Genomic DNA, 18,168 nt, shown 5'->3' with positions numbered 1-18,168 from the left:
TGCTGTAGCGTAGTCTCACTGCTGCAGGTCTGTCTGTTTGTGAGCCTTGAGGCTATGACTGTGAGACAGAAGTGCCTGGTGAGCTCCTTGTGAACAGAAACTCCTGGGATTTGTGGAAATCCTGTAGTAACTACTACGATAAGAGACGGATCAGGTTCTGGGTGAACCGTGGTTTGCAGATGGAAAGAATCTGGCTCAAGCTCATGATTTACACACTATGCAAGTCTTGTTACAAAGGAAAACACTGATGTTTTCTTGCTTCCTTTGCAAGGATGTCTCTTAATGAATATAGAATTTAACAGGTCTTAACATCTCTGAAAAGGACTAGGATAAATATCCTGTTGTAGTGTAGGCAGTGGCAAGATGCATCTTCTTTTGGAGCTAAAGTCTGTTCCACCAACTCTTGGATGTCTGCAGAGATATTTCAGGGAGAAAAGCAGCATGTTCTCAGTCTTTTCCTAACAGCTTCAGTCTGCAGTCCTGGCCTGGGGCTCACTGACCCTTCATCCTTAAAGCATTGTGCCATTTTCTTCATGAACACTGGAAATCGGTAGTTACCCTCCCAGGCATATAGCAATATAATATGAATTGTCAGCATCTGGGATGCAATTCTTTGATTTCTTCAAAGAATTGCTTGCTTTGTTAGGGTCTGTAACTTGGATCTTGAAGTGATTTTTAGCTTATGTAATGGTGTGCCAGTTAAAAACAAAATAAATTTCTCCATAGCCATGCTGGCTTTTGATGGTGTGTGGCCTGAGTTAAAATGGTTTAACAATTCACCAGGACTAATTCTGCAATGACCTACACTAGATGCAGCTTGGGTTTAATTTTTTTTTTTTCAATAACATGTATCAGAGGTGCCGCTATCTCATGTACCGTTGCAGGTATCTTCCCTGTGAGAGATGGTCCTTAATGAAGGAAAGGCTTTTTGTTTGTTCATGTTGGTAGCTGAGGTCTCTGCTGTGCCTTTTGCTAGGCTGGTAGTGCATTGCTGTATGAATGGGTATTCTGGGGCTTGGTCTCGGAAGATGGGAGTTAACTGTATTTGCTCACGTAATGGCTTTTCCTCCCTTAGACCACAGTGTGACCATTAAACTATTACATTTATATGTTGGTATTTCCTAAAGGTCAGCTAGATAGCTGCTTGCTCTTGTGAGTGTCCTGTGTGCATGGCAATGGTGTGAACACATGTGGTGTTTTCAACTGACCCCACGGATCCTGGCTCTGCTGGTTTGACCCAGTGAGAGTAGTGGTAGCAGTGAAAGCTTTACCATCTTTAATAGGAATGGCTGCCCCAAGCCTGGCAAAAGCTTTAGGACCAGATGACACATGCAGCACCACAGGCACTTGCTGACTGCGTGATGAGCTTGGAGACCAACTGCAAGTCTCCAGCTTCTTCCACTGAAATGGTTTCTCTTCTCTGGAGAAAAAAAAACATTCCGGCCATAGCTCACCACCACCCATGTTCTTGCACAACAGTTTGCACCTAACACAAGGTGCAGTGGGAGAAGAGCTTTTTTTCTGCCTGTGTTTTAAGGGCAAGACTTGAGTGTAAATGTGTGTAGCAGGCTGCAGGGGGAGGGTTTGAAAGACCAGCTGGCCAGGCGTACTGATGGAGAATTGCATCCCTGGCTGCTTGGCACTGCTGGAGCTTTCTGCCTTCTTGTGTCTCCAGGCTGTGCCAACTTTGTGACGTTTCCCTAGACTATTTCAGTCTAAACATTTTGGGTTAACAGAAATCTGCTGTTTAAACAGCTCAAATTCACCTGCTTGTTTTGATGGAACGGGATCAGAGCATGTTAAGTGTTTCAGAGAGAAGATCTGAAATGGCAGGAGGCTCTGGTGGGGAAGCTGGGAGATAGCAGCCAGGGCACAACTCCCTCCCCAGACCAGCTGGGGTCTGTCCGAGGCATGGTGCCTCAGCTGAGTGCTCCAGGACATCTCCTCGAGGAGAAGCACCCACGCTTGCCTGGGGCAATGTGCAGAAGTTGCAGCAGATGTTTTATTCTGGAGTTTTTCTCGGATGGGGCTGTGTTGCGGGGCAGTGCGTTTAGGCACGGTGTGCTGGTGTCAGGTTAGGCTCTGTGGGGCTCTCCCTTCTTCAGGGTGGGTTTTCTCAAGTGAGTACTTCATGTAGGTCTTGCAGAAAGGTTAGACAAGGTCGTGCTTTGGCATGGGGGCTCACTAGGGACCTGCTTATTGGAAAGCTCTTGACCTTCTAATGAGGACTCCCCTGTGTTCACCTGCATGACCTCATTTAACCTTTTTCATAAATTTTAAATGGATTTTCCAGCCTGGGACTGCAGTGAAGAAGGTGAAGCTGGTCTCTTGGACACAGACTTGCCATGCAGGTAGACAGCCGTGGTGCTGAGCAAGGGCTGGGTCGAGTGAGAGCATCAGCTTCCTGACACTTCTCACCCTTCACTTAGTCTTGTTCGTCTTTTTTTGCCCCGTTTCTTTCCCTGAGCACTGCGCTGTGGTTCCTTAGGCGTTTCCCAGTGCACGATTCATATAACAAGGGGTTTCTGCCTTGCATTGCAAAGCAGCTTAGGGACCCTCCTGTACCTTGGAGAGCAGGAGGAGGTGCAGAGAATCCACCTTGCCGAGGCTCCCTTCACAGCGAAGGCAGCTTGGGCAAGAAATGTCCTCTCTGCACCATTTCATGGACATTTGAGCTGGAGATGGGCTGTGAATGGAAGGGAAGGTCCTCTTCTGAGGGAGTATGAGCACTATCTAATGTTGAACAATCATTGAACAATGAGATTATTTAAAATACAGATCAGTAAAGCACACCTACAGCTGCTGATCCACCCGCTAATTAGCAGTAAATGTAATTCATAATTGCATCACAACAGACTTTTAAATGTCTATGTCCGTGTGGTAATTAGGGATGGTAAAAGGAAGAGTGCTGTGGAAGGGCATTACAAGCTCTCCTGTGAGCAGCCTGTGCTGCAGAACTGGACAGAATGAATCCCACTTTGTACTGGGGAGGGAAACGGCTTTCGTGGCATCAGTACTACCTGGTGGGCTGCAGCGGGCTCGGGATGTTCACACTGTTTAGTAATGTGTATCAAGTTTTATTGTACACAGAGCAAAAGGGATGGTGAAAATTATTTGGACTGTGGTTTTATGCTGTGAAGGGGTACATGGTATGCCTGTCTCCCCCTCTTGTGTCGCTGTTTTTAGACATGGAAGTGATTATAAAGCAGCAAAACTGAGTGTTTTCATGTTGGACAAGACCTGATGCACGGCACAAGCCTACAAGCAGTTGATAGCATGGCTGATGGAGTAGCATGGCAGAGAAGCAAGAACTGAGTTATTCAATATCCATGCTGAATGTCATTGTGAAACCTAGCTTTTGTATTAACCTGCACGATTGCAATTAATGGCAGTCAGGCATCTGGTGTGAAACTCCACCCTGAGATGGTATTTGATTTGACAGCCAGACCCTGGACTGCAGAAGCTGCTGAAAGAGGTTCTTCCGCCTGGAGTAAAACTCGCATGTGGGCTCTCCCCCACCCTCCCTGCTTTTAGCTGCTCCTGCTTGGGAGATATCATGTGTCTCCTGCAGTTTCGGCTCATCCTTTCATGTCCACTGTTCCTCCCTAGCTGCTCGGAGGTGACTGTGGTGGAGGGAATGCTTGTCGTTCTCCCTCTAATTGGAAATGGAGACATCACAGCTTGCTGAGGTCTCCGTTCATTAATCCGTGGACCTGATGGTTGAGTTTTCTTTTAATAACTTATTTTGCTTAGTGCAGCACTCTGACACCTTGGGTGGCAGACAGCACATAAGTCACATTCCTAAGAGCAGTTCAGGGAAGGGATATATATGAAGTGAGCTTGGTACAACTGCCTTCAGCGCTGTTACTGCTCCTTGGAAAGGTGAGGGAAATGCCTTTGCATTGGCATTTGGGATCCAAATTCAGTCCACAGCTTGTGCCTGGCAAGTGGTCTTGCCTGCCTGGTAAACTTTGGGAACGCTCTATTGAACAAAGTGAATACTGCTTTTTAAAATTACATGTACAACTCCAGGGCTAATGTTCTAGTCTCTGAAGAAAGTGCCTCTAAACATCCAGACAATTCCTCTTGGGTTTCTGGGAGCTTGAAATGCCATTTTTTGTCCCCACTTCCACCCTCCCTCCCGGCAGAAAATCACAGAATAGAGCCACAGAAAATCACAGATCGGTGCTGACATCTTGTATGTTACTTTCCACCCAATTTCTCTCCTGTTATGAAGCCAGATTTTTTTTTTAAGAAGTGGCTCATGCTGAATTGATCTTGCTTTTTCAGATAAACGTTGGCTGGCATCGGCTTTTCACTGGTTCTGAGTGAGCTTTCTGTTAGGGGGCCTGATTTAAAAAAAAAAAAAAAACAAAAAACCAACATACAAACAACAACCAAACAGAAAAACCCCATCAACCACCACTGCGTGAAATCTGGAGTCCCGCAAGTGAGAGGAGAGAAACCTGTACAGAGCTGGAAGGGTCATGCATTTTAGGTGAAGTCTGAAATGGCCACAATGAGCTTGGAAAACCCTTTTTTTCCTACTGGTTAGCACAGTGGCACTTTCTTGCAACTCCAGCCTCTCGGTAAACTGGAGTCCTGGGCAGGTTTTCCTCTTCCTCCATCATTTGGTTAAAGACCGCACTCCTTGCATGTGATCTAGATCCTCCTACTGAAATACTCTCTGGTTTCCCTTGTGCTGCTTGCATGGTCTCTGTTGCTCTTCTCTTCCCAATTACTCAGTGATCTTCCATTTCATTTGTGCTCAGACTGAAAAGTTGGGGTGGGTCTGTCCTGCAGTGTTGCACGGTGACAGCCTGTCCCCAGCCCGGCCGGCCCGTGGCTGGGGCTTCCTGTGCTTGATGCTTCCTGGGGTCTGAAATCTCATGCTAGGAAGCACTACAGGGTTTGCAGGTAGAGCTCCATCAAACAACTCATTTTTAACTCTTTGTTTTTGTTTGTGGTTTTTTTTCCCTGTCCTGAATGTGCTCTTCCCCATGTTGACAGGAATCTGCTTTTTCACATCTGGGTCTGTATCCTTGGTGGATATTTGCAGGATATAGCAGATACATTATTAGCTCTTTGTCCTATGTGCAAAATAGCTTTCCCCTAAAATTCCTTTCCCAATCTGTTAGCCTCAGGAGATGGGATTCTTGGCTGAACTTTCTGTGTGGCCTATGGGGTATTGTCTTTTCTGCAGGCACGTCATACAGGCTTGTCTGAAGTTGACTAAAAGGTCTTTTGTGATCCCAGAAGGCTTGCAAACTCCAGAACATTTGACTTAGAGGCTCAAAAATAAGACGCGCAAGTGCAATTTGTAACGCGGCACCTCAGCCTGCGGTATGCGGTGTTTGGCAGGACTGCATCATAGGACTGTAGGAAGTCTCGAGGCTCCGTTCTCGATATTGCATGTTTTCATGGAGTTGTGCGACGCAGCTCCTGTCTTTTGCAGTGCTGAAGCCAAGGGATTCTCGGTCTGTAAGTTAAGACCATGAAGCAGGCCACCAGCTGGCTTCACTTAGGTTGTGTGCACTCTGATTTTTATTTTTTTGCAGGCACTGCTAGATTCTGCTGATTGTAAGTGTTCCCTTATGTTTCATCAAATACCCAGAAAACAGCAACGCTAGGCAAGCCAGAATTGACAGTCACCGCTTTGCGTTTTGTGCTCTGCTGCTGCTTTGCAAGTTGTTTCTTTATGAGCTTTTTTGTTGCAGCAAGTCGGGGTTTTTTGCGTGTCCTTTCCCACCTCCGTGTCCTTCTTGTGTTGTTCTCCAGAGACTTCGAGTACAGTAGGTGGAGCGCAGGCCTGTATTGTGTTGCTTTCCTGTGTAGTTGTTGCTCTTGGCCAGCATTGCTGGCCTTATTTATAGAGGGAAAAATCAGAGAGGCTAAGTTCTAGCACATACAGCTGTTGTAATGGGTCTGGTAATTTCAGTGTGTGTAGACAGTCATGATAGTCGGCTTTGCAGTCTGGAAGATATTTGTGTTCATGTAATTACTTGTGTCTAGCACCAGTTGCTTCCAACTGAAGATGAGAAACTGCAGCAAAGTGATTTGTGTTCCTTGGGCGAAGCTGTGACACTGCAAATTTAAACTAATCCTTGTTTCATTAGAAAGCCTCTTATCGGTTACCCTTTGCACTGTTAACATTGGAAACCCCACTCTTGTCTCCCCAAGCTAATGTGAAATGCTGACGGGTTACGTGAAGGCATGGAGTCTCGCTACCTCCTTTGCATGAATGTGTGCCACCGTTTCCCAGTGTGCAAGGGGCAGGCTGGTGGGAGAAGGCAGCTGTTACCTGCAACACAAAGGTAACTTCTTTATTCTTTCCTGTGCAGCCGAAGAGGTGGATCACCTCCCAACTGATGCCGGCATGGGGGTAGACGTTTTGGAATCGGGTGACACCACACCTCCTACAAAGAGGAAAAGCAAGTTTTCAAGCTTTGGCAAGATCTTCAAACCCTGGAAGTGGAGGAAAAAGAAAAGCAGTGACAAATTTAAGGAGACTTCAGAAGGTAGAGTAATCAGGGCTGGGTGGGATTCCCTTCCTTCGCTCAGGAGACCTGCCATTAGCCATCTGGCTAGTGAGAAGGGCTTGCTGTCACAAGCCTGAGAGCTGACACTCGTAAGAACCAAAATGTGACTTTGGTGATGGGCTGGCACCTGCAATCTGTCCAGAAACACCTTGCCATGGAGCAGTAGTTTCAGACAAACAAATTCCTTTCTTGCAAAGAACCTCCCCAAGCAGCTGTGGGGAGGGAGGGTTTGCTCCACGATCACCAATCTAGTGCGAAGTGCAGGCCTGAACGTGCAGTCCCTCCTCCCTCCTTAGAATCCATGCAAAACCAGTGAAATTTGAAGCCCTATTATTTCCTCTGGAGGATCCATTTTAAAAAGTATCTTCTTGAACTTCTAGCTTGCCCTGTTTTCTGAGTGCTTTTTTTCAATTTAATATCAGTTTTAGAACGAAAGATTTCTATGCGAAAGCCAAGAGAGGAGCTGGTAAAAAGAGGGGTTCTGTTGGAAGACCCTGAGCAGGGTGAGTCTGCAAATGAACTTGTCCTCCTGTCTGTGTTCTGTATAGCTGATCTTCCTCTGGCAAAACCTCATCCTTGCAGCCGTTCTTTTTTGGGAGACGAATTTAAGGGCTCTTTGCTAACGTGATTCCTGTCTGTCTTGCCCTTTTCAATATGTTCTCTCGTCTGACTTTTGCACCTGGCAAGGAAGGCAGACAGATCAGTTAGGAAGATGTTGCTAAGAAAGTGCAATGCCTGTCTTGGACATCTTCCTGTCTGCTGCCAGCGGGGAGGGAAGGGGTGTTCTGTGTGTCACTTCCTATCCTGTCCCTCTTGTACGTGTCCCGCTCCAGCTGCCTTGTCTTGTCTTGTCCTGCTAAGCTTCTCCATCACACTTGTGCTCACCATCTCCGGCTTGTTCTGATCACGCTCCAGACTGCACTCTAACCACAGCGGGAGAGCGGCTGACCTCGGAGCTCAGGTTCGAAGGCCCTAGGCTTGGAAAAAGAAACCAACTGATGACTTTTGAGCTGCCTGGTAGGGGCATTTCCTCAAAGTGTAATAGACGAGATGCTTCATGGTATGGTGTCGTAGTTAGTCATGGCTAAGCTTATCGAAGCTTGCTCTGCTGTCAAAGAAGTCTTATCCCCTTTTCTGTCATCCCTGATGTCTCTGAGTTGGGGCCATCCTGCTAAAATAACTTTTCAGGCAGATCAGTTCACCATCTAGTCACCTGGCTGCATGTTGGGTGACGTGGGTACCAGGGAGGGGGCAGGAACATGAGGTGGGAGAGCAGCACCCTGTCTGGGTGGCAGGGTGGTCTTTGGCTCAGAACAATGTATAATTGTACCTCAAAAGTCGTACTGCAGAGGCAGCCTTAACCTAATGCAAATTTCAGGGTTCTTCTAAGAAAGATGCAAAGTGGAGAAGTGGAGGTGAAAAAGTGGTTTTCAGACCAAACCACTGAAAGCAAAACTGAGAGGAAAAGTCTTAACGTGGTTGTTTGCAGCTACACTGTAATGAAAGCCATCTACAAATACCCGAGGGTGTAAATGCTGGGCTGGAGGAAGAGTTCACTGGGGTACAAAAGTGTACGAGGTCACAGGATGAAACTGTGGAAGAGAGGTCAAAGGCTTGGGTAACAAACTTCCAACTAGAGATGACAGAGGAGAGATCTTCCAAACTGTAAGGGTGTAACAGAAGCGTGGCAGAGTTGGAATTATTTTCTGCTTTGAGTCATCTGATCTGGCTTAAGAAACAGAAGATGGCTATGATCTGGACAAAGTGCAAACCCAAGGTATGAGGGAGCAGTCAGTATTGTCAGGAGGGTTAGATTAGAAAGCACATTATCTTAATCCCTTCTGTGAGTTTAAGACACTTAGGCAGTCATAAGACGGCGGAGGTAGGTTATTGTATTTGCTTGCAATTTTAACACCCGCTCTTACAAGGTTAGTTAATTTTCTTAGGCAAGTTCTTAGGGGGGGAAAAATGCTGGAAACCCTTTGAGATGAGTGAGCGAGGAGGTAGGGAAGAGGTATAGTGGAGGCTTTTGGAGCTGTTGCAGCTGGGAGAGGAGGCCCTGCTGCTCTCTGGGCTGGTGGTCAGCAGGTTGTGCTGGGCTCACAGTAAGGAAAGAAGATAGCGTTGGACTGTCTTGACCTTGAAGGAGGTCACTGGAACTGAAGTTGAGAGTAAGGCAGTGTGAGAAGGCCTTCAGGAGCGTTCTGCACGTGCTGCAGCTCCCCGCCAGAGAAGGGCATGTAAGGTTTGAATGGTAAGGAAAGCTAGATCGTACCGTTCCTGTCTCCCTTGCTGGAAACTTCAGCTAGCCAGAGGCAGTTGCTGCTATAAAAAGCTCCAGCTCATCTCTTGAGTTTCAGCCCTGGCTGGGAAGGAAAATCCCTCTTGTTGCTGTCTGTACTTCCTGCATTTTGGGGAAGGGCAGCTAAGCAAGTGAGGCAGAGCCATCTTCCATCTCCTTTCAGGAGGACTATTTTTTAATAGCCTCAAGGCTATTTTTTGCAGAAAAGGGAGCCTGGGGAGCTTTTGGCTTCTTGGCATCTTTGCTTTCAGCTTCTGAATAACACTAGGGTTAGGGAAGGGGAGGGTAATACCTTGGGGGGGAGAGAGGAGAGGTGAAGAGGGCAGTGGAATACATAATCAAAAATCAGAGCAACAGAGCATGCTGGGGTCTGACACCTGGGGGGGCCATGATGCCATACACTGCAGTTGCTTGAGAGATGGTAGCCTGAAAATGCCAAGGATTTTTAATCAAATTGGTGATGTGTCTATTCAAGTTTTCTTGAGTTGGAAAGCAGTCAAAATGGGCCGTGCCCCATTAGAGTGGATGCTAAGTCTGATTTTGGGAATAATATTATGAAGAGTTTGTCCTGTCGGGGCAATTAGAGAGGCAGAGAATGGTTGAGTATTTCCCCATTGTGACTAGGGCTTTAAGTGCTCTCAGAAGCATGGGCTGAAGAGAGGATGGGGTTTTTCTCCAAAAGAGGTCTTGCTTCTAACATGTGGGGAAACTCCATCTGTAAAAGCAGAAATAGTCAAGATGAACTACATCAGATTCTGGGGGGGTATCATTACATCTGATTAAAGCAAAGGTAAAAAAGTGAGGAAATAGCCCTTGCTGTGAGATGTTTTGAGTAGAGCTGTGATTTCTGTGCCAAATTCAGGGTAGAAGCAGAAGGAAAAGAGAGGTGCTTCAACTAATTTTAAGACTTTATCAAAATCTATTATTGCATGTCCAGTAGATTACTTGGCTAGTGTTGGATTTTGTATTGCAGCATAGAACTTGTGAATGCTCTGTAATGGTGGGTAGATACAGAAGCTGCTGGAGGTTTTTAACTGCGATTGCAACTTCCTTGGGCTGTGGCACAGCATTGGGCATGCTGGTCTTAAATGCAGTAGCATTCTTTCTAAACAAGGTGGTAGATTAAGAGGCTGCTGAAGAAGAAAAGCACTTGATGGCATACAGTGTTGTACTGTTTTGCTTGTTGATAATGAAATCAAGAGCTCTCAGCTTCAGCTAGTTGGTGTTGCTGTGCTCTCCTCTGCAGAAGGTAGACTGAAGACCAGCTGTTTCAGAGAGAAGTTGGTACAGATCGATGGCAGTTCAGTCAGCTCAGCCATGTCTCCTCCGTCTTGTGCTTTCTGAGTGTTTTCTGTTTGCTTCTCTCCCCTCCCGTCCCCTTACAGATGGTGAAGAACTAGAGAAGCTGAACCCACCTGCACTGAAGAATGGCCACACAGTCCCAATCGGTGGTCCTGGGGTTTGTAACCTGGCCAGCCAGGAGGAAGAGGCCACAAAACCATCCAGCCTTAGGAAGCCTGTTCCAGCTGAGGAACCAAAGAAAAGGCAGGGTAAGAAAGCAGATGTGTACAAAATCGGTTGCTTCAGATTCTCCCAGGACCAGTTTTGAATTCTCATCTGATTCTTCCCACCCTGCTCTGGGCCCGCCCTCCAGTCTCTTAAACCAAGCTGTCTCACTTTGCAGGCTCATCCAGCAGCCACTCTGGGCCCGAACTGGAACCGCCTCAGGAGCTGTATGTTGCCAGACAGCCTCTGCTTCCTCCAAAAAGACCTCCCTCCACTTCCCAGGAGGCAAATGAAGGGCAGGCGAAGGATCCAACACCTGCCAGCAGCACTGCAAAAACTGCACCCTCCACCACAGCCCCTGTTGTGGCAAAGACAGTCAATTCCACAGCTGCCCCTTCCCCAGCCCCCAGGACTCTGCCCCCTGCCAGTGCCAACACTACTGCTCCCACAAGTACAACCAGCACAGCTCCTGCCAAACAGCCTCCCGTCCCTCCTCCCAAACCTGTCAACAGAAATAGCAACTCAGTAATAGGTAAGTGACTCCGTAAGCTGATTTTTGTACCCTGGGATGTTCTGGAGTCCTTGCTCTGACAGTCTCTTCCCTTTGTAAGGGAAAATTTTTAGTATGACGTAGCAAATGTTGTATCGTGAATGTCTGACCATCTTTCCTGAATACGGCCCGGTTGGGACTCAGAAGATCTGCCAGTGTTTAGCCGGGGCACGCGTATGCTGAGAACAATGTAATTGCTGCAGTCTTCTGCCATGAGCCATCCGGTCCGTCAGACATGCGTGTTTCCAACAGCTACCTGCAGGAGGGAATCCCTGCCTGCTTTTGGCAGGAATGGGGGTGGTGCAAGGAGAGGGGAGGGCATTTCTCTGTCAACTGTAAGACAGTGTCTTTGGATGTTGATGCTTCACTGAGGGCTGGGATTCAGCTGTGGACAGCCGGGATTGGTGGATGGTGTATGAGATTTTTGTGTTGTGAGACTGTGGTCAGTGAGGATTGATGCTTTCAGCTGGTCTTTGCAAAAACAAACAAACAAAAACCACCACCAAAAAATCCACATCACACCCAACAGTATCTGTTGGCTGTCATTGCTGGGCCATTTGGTTTCCACTTAGTGCAGAGAGGCCAGGAGCTGGCAGGGATAATTCAGACTTCCTTGGTTATACCCAGGCACCTTCTCTAAGGTCTGCGGGTAGGGTATTGCCATGTTAGTCTTGTCCTTAAGCTTTGTCCCATGGATAAATCAGCTCAACTGTAATTTGAGCTGAATCTTCCCACTTAAATAATTAAATGTCTTTATCTTTGTAACTTTTCTAAGCAGAAGATCTGGGGAGAGTTTCTTAAAGCTGAATGAGTCCCTGCTCTCTTTAGGAATTTATAGAGGTCTTAAAGATGCAACATTGCTGGAATAAATGAGACAACTTCCATCCCATCGATGGCCTGTTCATATTTCACAGACCACCTGCTAATCTTTGGATTGGATTAGCAGAGGCTAGTACCCATCAGGAGGGAGGTTCCTGGGAAGATCAATCAGACAGGTCTGCACTGTTATCACAGAAACTGGAGGCATTACCCAGGTGTGGTTTGGGAGGTGGTGGCAGAAGTTTAGGTCATGTGCAAGTTACCATCTGAAGGAGCCTGGGCCACTGCTTTCAGTACAAACTGCATCTCTGTTCTGCTTGGGGCTTCTCCTTGCTCTAGCAGGTTTTGCAAGTGACCTTGATATGGTATTAAACACTCCTGTATGCCAGACCAGCTTGATTAGTCTGACCATGCCTGAGCACTCGATGAAATACTTTCTTGTTTTCTTTAAGCTGCTTGCACACATCACAGATGGTATTCGAAATGCCCCAGCGCTAATTGCAGGAGGTACTTGTGGAACAAAAAAATGTGGCTGGAGACAGCAGCAGTCTATCAAACATCTGTTCAGACCCAGCCTGCCTCTCTCCCCAACAATACAGGGCTGGGCTCCGTGCACCTGCGGCTGCAGGGGTGTGGAGGAGAGGAGAGCAGCTGGCCCCTCTTTTGTCTCCTGGATGAGAATGTGGATGCAGAGAGAGGGGCTTTGCAGCTCTCTGCAGGGCCATGCATCCAGCACGATGGAGCTGTAACTGCGGCATGCCTGCGGTCATTGCTGTGCGAGCCTTCTTTTGCTGCTGTGGATAAACAGCAGCAGTGGAATTGGCTTCATGAGCTCTCCACAGGTCTTTGATGCATGCTCTGACTCGGGCATGTGCGTGCTTTTGTGCTGCTATTATAACCTAAGGCAGGGGAGGACTGTTAATGTGCAGATTGGCCCTTTGTTCCCTCATGAAGATGTTCCCTTATGTTCATTCTATGAGCAGTTCTGGTGTGTCTGCAGTAGCTGAAAATAAGGCTCAGGAAACACTTGCTTTTAGGGAGTGGGGATTTAATCAGCATCAGCTTGAAAAAGCAAGCAGGGCAAACAGTGCTGTCCTGCTGGCCGGGAGCTTGGTGGCAGCCCTGGTGCTTGGTGCCACTGACAGTTTTCAGGAGCCACAGTTACCGTAGCCTATGCTAGAGCACCAGATCTGGCTGCAGTGGCACGTCACAAGAGGTGGTGCCGGTCGTTGCGCTGGGTTTATCACGCTGAAGGCAGACGGGCTGGCTAGGGAGGATGCTTGAGTAGCGTCCAGCCCTCTTCTGTCTCCTCTCCCTTCTGCCAGCTACTTGGTCCCTTCCAAAATCTGTCTAGGATTGCCCAAAGGTGACTCGAGCCTGGTCCTGCCAGTCTTCGAGCACTGCTGAGGAGATACTGAAATCCCTCTGGGCTGAAGTTGATGGGAGCTGAGGGCACTCGGTGTTTTGCACAATCCGGCCCTTAATCTACAAGGGGAAAGTCTGAAAATGCTAAACATCCCAAAAATGTGCCCACCTCTCTCCAGTTATGCAGCCTTATCTCGGTGAAACACTCCCCGCTTGCAGCACCCTCTCGTGGTGTCTGGTACTGCGGATTCCTCCCAGCTCGGTGCTGGGGACAAGGCTGTGTGACCATCCTCTGCTCCAGGTGAAATGTCCAGTAAATCTGATCCTCTTCAAGCAGGTGGGCAAAACCTTTCCAAGCCCAAGGAGCTATTGATACATGAATGTTAAAGGCTACAAACTCCTAAAGCAAGAGCAGTCTTCGCTGGTGCAACTTCTTCCCTAGGAGCCAAGGGGTGTTTGAGGAACCTGAGACTGCCTGCTGCAGGCATTTTCCGTGATACGACACGGTCTCCATTTCTCCCTCTCTCCTCTGTCACACAGCAGATAAAGTCCATGTAGAATCAAGGCTCTTAAGTATTTTTGGAAGTTTTGCTAGTTATTTTGTAGTTGCAGAGAAGTTTATATGGGGCTTAAGGAACAGAGTGCAGAGGGGAGTAGAGCAGAACCTCATCCTCAAACAGGCAGGAGCTGCTGGCAGCAAGGTTTTCTTGGGCTGGGTCTGGCAGATGAAGGGAAATGGGGAGAGTATATTGCTGCTTGCAGTTCTGACTTTTGCCTTTGAGTGAGACTTCCCAAAAAGTTTTTTAATGTTCAAGGGAGCCATTAACACAACTGGAGTCTGGGGTGTCCTGGACGTCTCAGATTCCTTTGCAAACTGATGCTGTAAATATAGCCGTAAAGTGCCCTACATACCTGCATTCCTTGGCTGAGGCAGTGTGCTGATCTGGGTGAGCTCCATCTGCTGTCACTTGAGGGCTGGTGCTGTTTCTCTCCAAAGCAGCAGGATGCACAGACCTTTCCCAGCCTGCTTGTTTCTGGCTGCTCTCCCAAGTCTTACCTTTGCTGCAGGAAGGACAAACTAGAGGCTTGCAACCTGGTTATTTCTGGCGCCATGTTCTAGCAGAAAAGCAGCAGAGATTGCTTGGTCCGAGGCTCTGAGTGCTTTGCCATGCTTATCCCACGCTGGTGAAGGATATCTGGAAAATGCATTGTTAAATATAGTGGCTTTTGTGGTTTTCATTTTCAGCTGAACTTTCTCAAGCAATGAATAGTGGTACAGGCTTGTCCAAGCCTTCCCCTCCTCTCCCACCGAAGAGAGGCCTCCTGCCTAACAACACATCAGAGGCAGCTATCGCTTCCAAGCCCCCAAACGACAGGACAGTGACAGCTAACCGCCCTGCACTGATGTCGATGCACATGACCTCTGCTTACCCGCCACCCTCGCCTTCGCCGCCGCTGCCCACGCACATACCCCCTGAACCTCCACGCATGCCCTTGCCTGCCTCCACCCCTGCCTTGGACCCTCCGCACTCCCTGGACCTTCCCAAAGAGACTCCGGCTCCTCCTGAAGACTTCAGGTCCTTGGAAGTGTCGAAGAGGACGGCAGAGCAAGGGTTTGGTGAACCTCACGTGCTGCCTCGCCTGCCCCAAATCCCATTGCACATCCGTATCCAGCAGGCTCTGGCCAGTCCTCTGCCTGTCACCCCGCCTGCCGAGGGGTCACACAGGGCTCACTCGCTGCTCTTTGAGAACGATGGCTTTGGAGAAGACAACGGCACCCTGGGCAGGACGAGGTCCCTGCCTGTCACCATTGAGATGCTGAAAGTGTGAGTACCTCCTGTACACGTGTGCAGTAAACACCTAGCAGTGGTGTGGGTCACACCGGGCTCTGATGTGTTGGTGTCATACTCCCTGCTGCTGCAAGGCTGTGACGGTGAGGAGGGCTGTGGGCAGGGCTGGTTTCTTTGCTGTTTTTTTGCAACAGCCTAAAAACCATTTTGCCTGTTGGCTGAATCTGTGCTTCAGCCTCTTAGGGGGCCAGTGCATCTTTCCTGTGAAATTAACCCTGGTTCTGGGATTTTATTGCTTACAAAGGGAAATGGGTTCCAGACTGCAAACACAGGCTGATGCCAGGAATCGAGGCCTGGCCTGTCTTTAATTGCACCAAGACAAAACAACATCCTGGATTTCATCCATTTGTGGCCTTCCTTAGCATTTCATTTTGCAAAACAGAAGTGGGAAAAGGACTGTCTTGTATTATGAGTTGAAACCTGCAAGTCCCAAAGTAGGGGGGTGAGAGGGCTGTTTGGTTCTGCAAAGAACCTGCCTCTGGCATTTCCTCTGCCAGAGCTCCATGTGCTTTGGAGAGAGGGAACGGTGCAGGATCGTGGGGCAGCTCTTGCGTCTCTGGTTCCTGGGCTACCCACAGACCTGCCGTCTGCGGGCTGAGGAGAGCTAACAAGGTGTTGATCTCAGGGGTATTCTCCAGCCCCTGTGGCATGTGTTAAGAGATGTAATAGTGTGCTTCTCGTTAGTCCAGATGATGAGGAAGAGGAAGACGACGACCAGGAAGAGGAGCAGAATTCGGGCTCTCGTGTGTATATTGGAGATGTGCCATCTGTCACAGTCATCCCAAAACTGGTACCTCAGGTCCTGCCAGAGGAGCAGGAAGGAGATGAAGGGATGAGCGACTCTGACTCGGAAGGGCCCATCCTGTACAAAGATGACGAGGATGAGGAAGAAGATGAAAGCCATAACAGTAAGGCTTTGACATTGCAGCTCGCTTTTTTTCTCTGCTGAACTCCTGCCTGGCTGTATTGAGGTCTGGATCAAAGAGCTAGTTCGCACAGTGCTTCAAAGCAGCTGGTTCTTGGTTTCATGATGTACCACATGTCCTCTTCCTCACTTTTTCAAAGGCTCTACAGCCAAACCTGTATGCTCATCTGCTGAGATGCACCCCCTCTAGTTGCAGATGGCTCCGGCAACAGCTTGTGCTGTCCCACCCCTTCAGGTGGGATAGCATTAGGTGAGCATGTGGGCATCACGCAGAAATGCTGGCTGTTGCTGTAGTGGCTAGCTCTGGAGTTGTAGTGCAGAGCTTGGAAAGCAAGCTCCAGGGGAGAGCACAACTGCCAGGGGCACGTGGCTCGTATCGCTGTGCTCAGGCACTGCAGTCTTCAGTCGCATCCCGTTGCTCTTCCTCCCCACAGGCACGCTGGCTAACAAAGTGAAGAGGAAAGACACGCTAGCTATAAAGCTGGGGAACACAACCACGCCGCAGGAGGAGAAGATTGTCTTCCCTCGGAAGAGCAAGGAGGAGTGGAACGAAATTCGGCACCAGATTGGGACGACGCTGATCAGGTACGAAGAATAGAGGAGGGTGTTACGTTTGAGCCGTTGGCACAGCGTGTGAGGGGTGGGATTGGACAAAGCTGTTGCCTTGTTTAAGCAGCCTGCGCTGGAATATGATGGGTGGTTGGGCACTGCTGCTGGATCAGGGCTGGGAAGCTGTGTTTTTCCCCCTCGGTTATAAAAGTTGGAAGTTCCTCCTGGAGTTGAGCGATATCCCCTGACAGGCCCCTGTTCCTAGGTGTTAATTGGACTGGGAGGGGAAAATCTCAAGGACTACAGAAACGTTACTGCTGTAAAATATGGATGGTGTATAAAGACGTGGACAGACACAGGCTGAGTGCTGATGCATTAGGTGGTGGATTAAGCTGGGGCTGTTGATAGTCCAGGCTCTGTGCCATCTCCTTGAGTTCCCTGAAAGTTGCCTCTGAGCTTTTGAGAGGCTGTAGCGCTTTCCAAACCTGTGCCTGTGGGTGAACAAGTTTGGATGGAGGAGAGTGCAAAACAGGGCAGCAGTGATCTCCACTGGTGAACGAGGGGTGTGGAGGAGGCTTTCCAGTGCGCTGAAACCAAGCAGTTGTATTCTTCATCCCCTACTGATGAACAACCAGGTAACACATTATGCACTTGTCACCCTTTTCTTTAGGCGACTGAGTCAGAGACCGACAGCGGAAGAACTGGAGCAGAGGAACATACTTCAACGTGAGTAATGCTTCTCTAGTGGTCCTAAGTAATAAAATAAGTTTGCCTTTAACATCTTAGTCCAGGTGTACCTGGAATCTGCTTGAAATGTGGTGATGGAGGACTGTGCGTTGGTGTTATCGCTGTAGTAAAGCTGTTACACTAATTTTTCCCAGTACTTCATTACCGTTAGAGACTGGCGCTGGATAAAATCAGACCTTAGCAGTGGTATCAAGCAATACAGTTCAAAGCATTGTATTATAGAGAGGCTACCTGGCCCCTGCCTGACGCCTCAGGGAAAAGTATGTGAACTGGTTAAGACTGGTGTTACACAGCAAGAACTGTTAAAGGTGTTTTTGTTTGGGCTGGACTTTTATTTGTGGTCCAGACATTACAGCATTGTATTGCATGATCCAAAAAGCAGCAGTTCCTTGCTCAGTCAGTGGTGTTTCTCTTGGCCATGCCTTGCTCTGCAAAAGTTTTAAATAAACATCTTGAGGAAAGGGAAATGTCAGTTCAGGAAGTTTCCATTTAAAATATTTATCTGTGCTGTTATTCTCTTTAAACTATTAGTATAATAGCTTTGGGGAGGAGGAATCTGCAAAGTTACTTGGATGCATTTTGACAATATGGCCATTAATCTTTAACATACACAGGGCTGGAGAGAATGACTCATTCGTGCTGTGTAAAGGCCCGTATTGCCAGTGTCAGTCAGGGGGGTGCTTGGTGAGTAGGGTACGGAGTTGGACTGCGCTCTCCGCCTGTAGTAAGTGCAGACACGCCACAATGAGCTTTCAGAGATGTAGATAATCTGATCTAGCTCGATACTCTCCTTTGTGCAAGTCCAGAAAGCACTTTTCAAAGCCTGTGATGCTTACAGGAAAAATTTATTTTTTCCCTTGGCAGCGAAAAATGAAGCTGACCGTCAAGCTGAGAAGCGAGAGATCAAACGCAGGCTCACCAGAAAGGTACTGCTGGCCTCCGTGCTGTGATCGCCATCTGGCAGAGCTGTCGGGGATGGTGGTGGCTATGAGCATATCATAGGTACCTTGCTGTGG

General features: G+C 48.3%; 1 protein-coding gene across 9 annotated transcripts in view; it reads left to right on the top strand.

The window, feature by feature from the left end:
• The window catches only part of PHACTR4 (phosphatase and actin regulator 4), a 68,043-nt gene that overhangs the window by 47,179 nt on the left and 2,696 nt on the right, over positions 1–18,168 (top strand). For all 9 annotated transcript variants that reach the window (XM_072884921.1, XM_072884919.1, XM_072884922.1 and 6 more), the window contains 9 exons: positions 6,342–6,518; positions 6,962–7,042; positions 10,227–10,391; positions 10,526–10,879; positions 14,328–14,907; positions 15,616–15,839; positions 16,291–16,441; positions 17,076–17,131; positions 18,017–18,078. In XM_072884921.1, coding sequence (XP_072741022.1) covers positions 6,342–6,518; positions 6,962–7,042; positions 10,227–10,391; positions 10,526–10,879; positions 14,328–14,907; positions 15,616–15,839; positions 16,291–16,441; positions 17,076–17,131; positions 18,017–18,078 — 1,850 coding nt within the window. The remainder of the gene's footprint in view (positions 1–6,341; positions 6,519–6,961; positions 7,043–10,226; positions 10,392–10,525; positions 10,880–14,327; positions 14,908–15,615; positions 15,840–16,290; positions 16,442–17,075; positions 17,132–18,016; positions 18,079–18,168) is intronic.

The sequence above is a fragment of the Ciconia boyciana genome, chromosome 21 (assembly GCF_034638445.1).
Source record: "Ciconia boyciana chromosome 21, ASM3463844v1, whole genome shotgun sequence".
NCBI lineage: Eukaryota > Metazoa > Chordata > Aves > Ciconiiformes > Ciconiidae > Ciconia > Ciconia boyciana.
The sequence above is the reverse complement of the archived record's forward strand: the minus strand, read 5'-3'. Positions and strand labels throughout refer to the sequence as shown.